At 44.4% G+C, this 6,054-nt stretch overlaps 1 protein-coding gene across 3 annotated transcripts in view; it reads right to left on the reverse strand.

The window, feature by feature from the left end:
• UBE4B (ubiquitination factor E4B) overlaps positions 1 to 5,897 on the reverse strand; it is a 39,278-nt gene extending 33,381 nt beyond the window's left edge. The window contains exon 1 of one of the 3 annotated variants that reach the window (XM_027702870.1): positions 5,764 to 5,897. In XM_027702870.1, coding sequence (XP_027558671.1) covers positions 5,764 to 5,787 — 24 coding nt within the window. In that variant the 5' untranslated portion in view covers positions 5,788 to 5,897. The remainder of the gene's footprint in view (positions 1 to 5,763) is intronic. The other 2 variants (XM_027702871.1, XM_027702872.1) reach the window with 2 other exon arrangements.
• Between the last annotated feature and the right edge of the window lie 157 nt (positions 5,898 to 6,054).

The following is a 6,054-nucleotide window of genomic DNA, read 5'->3' on the forward strand; positions in this document are numbered from 1 at the left end:
TGCACCTACATCTGCACAGGGAACAGAGAATTAACCAAGTGAACACCTTTGTGTGCACCCACAGCTGCACAGGGAACAGGGAATAAACCAAATGAGTCCCTTTTTGTGCACCCACACGTGCACACACTCCCCAGGCTGCCCTCTGCCCTCCCTCCCAGCAGGGTATTGACTCCTGGAAAGGCAAACATTGCAGCTTTACCTGACAGCTGCTCAGTGGGTTCGGTGCTGCTGCTCGGTGCTGTGTCACAACACCATCATCCCCTCGATGCCAAAGCTCTAAGTGTGTATCTGCTGCCCTGGGAAGCCATTTGCACTGCAGAAGGTTGTGCTTGTCCCTCCAGGGGTTGGGTAAGACATGTCCAACATTTACTGCTCAGCAATCTCAAAACCTGCCACGCTCCCCCTCATTTATTCTGGCATTTGACAAATGCATTAATGTGATAAAAGGGACAATATGGACATGACCTTTAAATTCTCATGACACCAAAACACCTGTGATGAAGAAGGTCCAGTTGAAGGTTATTCAAGACCAAGTTAATCCCAAACAGAACTGTAACACCAAAAACATACAACTCATCTGCTGGACAGAAGCACTTTGAGAAGTGAAGACAGAGTAAAAAACATCCTCTCGTCACCTACACAGATTCCACCACACAGAATCTAAAAACCAGTATTTTATTTTTAAGAAAAAGAAGCATCTGCCTTCAAAATCCAACTTCAGAAAACTGTTATGAACCTATTTATTAAAAATTGTACGTGATGGCAGAACACTAAGGATATACACGAGGAATAAATAGGCAAAATATAACTTAAGAAAAGTCGATTTATAAGTGCTTCAGGTTGCCATAGATGAAAAACAGGATGTTCCCAAACCTTACATCTTCAGCTCGAAAAAGGCCCAAAATAAAAGTATCGTATTTGAGGGTGTCAACTCCCTGCAAAAATGAGCAATTCCTGTTATTCTCTTTGTATTATGACAGTCAAGCATTGCACACAACTTAACAGTGTTCATTTCTGCTCATAATCCTAAAGAACTGCCAAGCAAGTGAAAGAGTGAACAAAAGATTTGTGTCAAGTCAATGTCTACGCTCCACTCCTGTACCATTTAATGGCCTGTGAAACCTCCTCCAACAGGAAGAAAAACAGATCAAATTAAATCAGACTTCAGAAACTGTGGGAAAACACTGTCTGGAACTACATCTCCCTCCACGACAGGTGTCACCACATGAACATGGAAGGCAGCTAGGATTTTTTTTTTTTTAATTTAAGACCCAAAAAATTGCCTATGAATAGAATCTCTGAATCCTTCCTCCTTGTCAAGCAAAATAGGGGAGCATAAATAAATTGTTCAGCTTTGCCTTGAGTAAAAGTAATACATATTAGGGTCTCTCTCTTCTCCACTTGTACCTTACATCTTAATTTTTTAGCTGTTCATCCACCTGTTTATCTAAAATTAAAAAAAATACAGAACTACCTCAGCCCCCGGAGGTATAACTGAGAAAATGTCAGCTCTGTGTCCCCATATCTGTTTTCCCTACTGCTGAATCCAAATGAAGTGCTCACAGCTCACAAAATACCAAATTAAAAACAACCCAGCTGAATTGAAATCTCTCTGAATTGGGGGTTTGATTAAAAATTTTAAATCACTCCTTCCTCTCCCTTAAACAGGTCCATACCTATGTATTTTGGATAAAGGGAGGAATGGAAAAAAATACACACACAAACAGTCCATATATGCAGCAGTGTCTGAAGGAGAGAGATGAGGATTTATTTTTCTTGGTTTTTATATAATTAATATGATGTGAAGCTCTTCCACAACTGCTCACAGTCATCCTTGCTAGCAAGTCCCCAGTCTGATGCTAGGAAGGAGATGTGTGAGGACAAAAAGGCAGAGATAATAACCAATATATTTATCAATTTATCCTCAAGTGCAGCCCAAAGTTGGTTACTCAAACAAGGTCACCTCTCCATCATCTCCCAGTCCCAGGCAGATACCTGAGGTCACTTGTGGTGCTCAGCATCCCTTCCCCTCCAGTGCTGGGCCAGGTCAATGCCCAAGTCACAGCAAATCCAGCTGCAGTCAGCACTGCCCCAACAGGAGGGCACCAAGACAACCCTTCTGCCTTGTATTTGTCCCTCTCAGTCCATCAACCACTCACCTTTTTGGGGGTCAATCCCCCAGGCTGTGACCTGCCCTGAAAAACAGTCTGAGATGTGCCTGGAAGGAGAAACCTGCCCAGACACTGAGCTACCTTGAGGTAAGACACTGCAATTGAAACTAATACAATATTTTTCCCTGCCCCTTTAAGGATGGTAAATTATATTTACCCTTCTTACTGCTGAACAAAGTAACACTACAACATAAATAAACTCTGAATATTTTTCCCGCTGACAGAGACAGGGATCTGTACCTCACAACTGAGGGTACACTGAGCAAATAAAGGACCAGATCTGGATCTTGGATACCCTGAGCTGTCATATTGCTTTAGGTTTATATAAAATTATCAGGGGAATCTGAAGTTTAATCTGAAGATTAGGAAGTTTTAAGCAAACAAAAAAAAAAGGAGAAACAAAGATACTACCTAGAAAGGCAAAAGTACAGGCTGAAAAAGAAGTGTGAAAATCCAGCACAAAATTGGTGGAGACATTCTATCCAGTTAATTCCCTGTGACATAAGAGAGGAGGGAAGATGGGCTTTATGCTGAGGACACAACACAGGGGCTCAGGAGACAGAGCTTGTTTGCACAACACAAGGAGACCCCAACCTGTTGCCTTCACACAATTTAAATAACAGGTCAGAACTGCGGGAGCTCCAAGTGACCTGTTCCCATTTTGGACCGAATGACTCCCCACATTACCACAAAGCAGCACATGGCTGGGCTTTTAAAACATTTTCTTAGGGAAGTTCAGGGTGTTTGAATAATCCCCAACCCTTGATTTCAGCAATAAATACCTGCAACAGGGACATGACAAAGCTGTTATGTGTCATTGTTACCTAACAGTGACAACTTACTTGGTGTTGACTATTACAGGGGCATTGTTTGCTCCACAGCCCATCTTCCCTACAAAGCACAGCTCTAGAACACAGTTTAAAAGCTTAATTGAAAAAAAATAAAATCTAATTGGTTGGATGGAAAGAGCACATTGGTTTTTAACCAGCACAGCCTTTGCTGGACATATCTGGACTATGTCTTTGAATAGGAGTTTTCAGAAATACATTTTTGATCTTAGTGGACTTCTTAAAAGCTGTTACGTGGATGCATCACAACAAAGAATGTAAAAATAGCACCCTGTTAGAGCTGGTTAACTGATAATGTAATTCTGCAACAGGCCAATAAAGATGTACAGCCAGGAAAGTTGTACCTCACCCACTCCCAGTTAAAAAAAATCCTGTATCAATATCTGCTTTAGTGGCAACTGCTTAGTGAGACCCTAAAGAAATTTCTGATTCTACCATCAAATAGGAGAGTTCCAAATCTGTACAACAAAGAGTAATTTGAACAGATAACTTCATATTGCTTATATTCCTTAAAACACCTTAAACTGGTTTAAGAAATGCTTCATTTTCTGGTGACACTGGTCATGTTCTGTGCTCAGAAAGTGCTACTCAAAAATCATTTATATGCTGGAAGATGATAAATTAACATCATTCTTTCCCACCTTATGCTAGCTACATTTAGCTTGATTCTGCTTTTTTTCTATGTAGCCCCTGTTCTCATCTTGGGCTAGCTATTGTGATAAAATTCACACACTAAAAGGGAAATTTCTTTTCTCCCCCTTTAAAAATTTTACTGGTCTATGCAGAATGACAACTTCCAGTGCCCAGCAAACACTGAGAAGATTTCAGTGAGAGACACTTGATAGCAGTGGAAAATACCTCCTTGAAGCTAAAATATATCCTATAATCCCAAAGCCATTGTCAATTGTATCAATCTCTCTTCTTTTTAAGTTGCAATCCATTAGTGTTATAACTGATTATGGTTTGATAGAAGATAATCTTATCTGGAAGAGCCTTGCAATTACTTTAAACTGCCGTGAAGTGTTTTTTCACCTTTAGTCAGGGCCCAATAAAAAGTTTGAATCTAAAGAAGTCACAGATAAGGTATTTTAGAAGGTGATTTTTCCATTTAGTCTAATCCACTGCGCCAAAAAAGAGTAAAGTGGAGATTTGGAGGAATATTAAAATAGACTTGGCTCTGACTTTCCAGTGAGGGATCCATTAATAACAAGAAGTGACATTGTGACTCTCCTAAAATGATACAAGATTGTCTCAAGCAATCACCTAAAAGTCCAGTCAGCCTGATCCTTGCTGAACTGGACAAGAAAGACCTGGAAAATTTTGAGTCACTGGAGACAAACGTTTTGCCAGAAAAGGTGGACGAGTCCCCCCTGGAGAACTCCTGTCCTGCAGCCTCAGAGCCACGATGCAGTGGTTTGATGATGTCAGTGCTGAGGCAGGGACACAAACCAGCTTCCTTAGGTCAAATAATTCTGAAATTAATCATAAAACACCTCACGATCAGGGCAGCTCAACAATGAGAAGAACTGTCTGTAAACAAAGTCCTCATGAAATACACCTGTAAAACCAGAGATCCCTCAGCACAGCAAGAATTACAACACCACTGTCCCATCCCACTCCTCCCAATGTGGGAATTGTACTCCTTTTCCCAGTGCTGTCAGAGAGTATGAGGATGTCCATCAAGTAAACAGCACCAAGTATGTTCTCTTACATCGTGATGCAACACAGCAGGATTGCTAAATCATGATACACAACATGATCCAAACCATCTGAACCTTATGGAATGCAAATCTGAGGGATACCGGCAGCCACTGCTCCACAATCCCACTATAAGATATGGCACAGAACAAAAATAACACCTTTTGATCCTCCCTGGAATACAAGCACTGAGGCTGCACTGCAGCTGGTCCAATACAATATATTTTATACACATGCAATACACATTAATATGAAATTATTATTTTAAAGTTGTGGGAGATTTCAAGTTTTACATGATTTGGGCATTACATTGGGACAGTGGGAAAGTCTCTATATCCTGATCAGTGCCAGGACATAATCCATTTGGAAGTCCTCTAGTACATGAGCAAAACATAAAACCTCAGTCTATATTAAAAAACAAAAAGGAAACACCACCCTTTAAAAGGAAGAAACAAGAAACAGTTCAGGTTATTCCATGGCACAGGTTTGTCCATTACAACCTAACACTACAAGGCTTCAGTGAAAGAGCAAGAAGTTGAATAAATACAGAAAAGGCAATCAAAGGAAGCACTGGAAAACTGAGAAGCCTGTTTCAAGAAGAAACGACATTAAATATAAGGCCACAAACACGCCCATCTTGCTCCTCAGCAAAGAGTCTGAGAGGCAAGACGTTAAGTGTATTACTAGGCTAAAAGGCTGGGTGTTTTACATCACACACAGAGAACACACGAACGCCCAGCGCCGGGCACAGCGAGGGGACACGCTGCACACAAAGGCCACCTGGCAGATGGGAGAGGAAAATAAACAATTAACCAGGAGAGCAGCCACCCAACCCCAGGGCCGAGCCGGGGGGCCGCGGGTCAGGGGCAGATCAGAGATAGGGGGACGGAGAAAACGCCGGGGAAGGACAGGGCGAAGGCAGAGCCCCCCAGGATCGCCCCCTCCCCAGCCCAGCGTCCCCTCAGGGTCCGCACAGGGCCCGGCCCCGCCCGGTGCCCCCTCCCCGGGGCCCGCCCGCCCCTCAGGCCCCGGCCCCGCGCACTCGCCTCGTCCGCGCTCAGCTCCTCCATCGCCTTCCTCTTAATGGTGCCCGGAGGGAGGGCGCGATCCTCCGCCCCGCCGCGGGGCCGCTCCGAGCCCGCGCTCTCCCGCCGCCGCTGCCCCCCGGGCCGCCTCACAAGGGCATCTCCGGGGCGACCGCCGCCGGCCGAACCCACCACCGCCGCCGCCCCCGGCCCCGCCGCCCGCCCGCCCGCCCGCGCCTCCGCTGCCGCCGCGGCCGAGGGGGAGCCGCCCCTCCGCGGTGCCCCTCACACGCCCCCTGAGGCCCCTCAGCC

The sequence above is a fragment of the Neopelma chrysocephalum genome, unplaced genomic scaffold (genome assembly GCF_003984885.1).
Source record: "Neopelma chrysocephalum unplaced genomic scaffold, ASM398488v2 Primary Assembly neopelma1_200, whole genome shotgun sequence".
Classification (NCBI taxonomy): domain Eukaryota; kingdom Metazoa; phylum Chordata; class Aves; order Passeriformes; family Pipridae; genus Neopelma; species Neopelma chrysocephalum.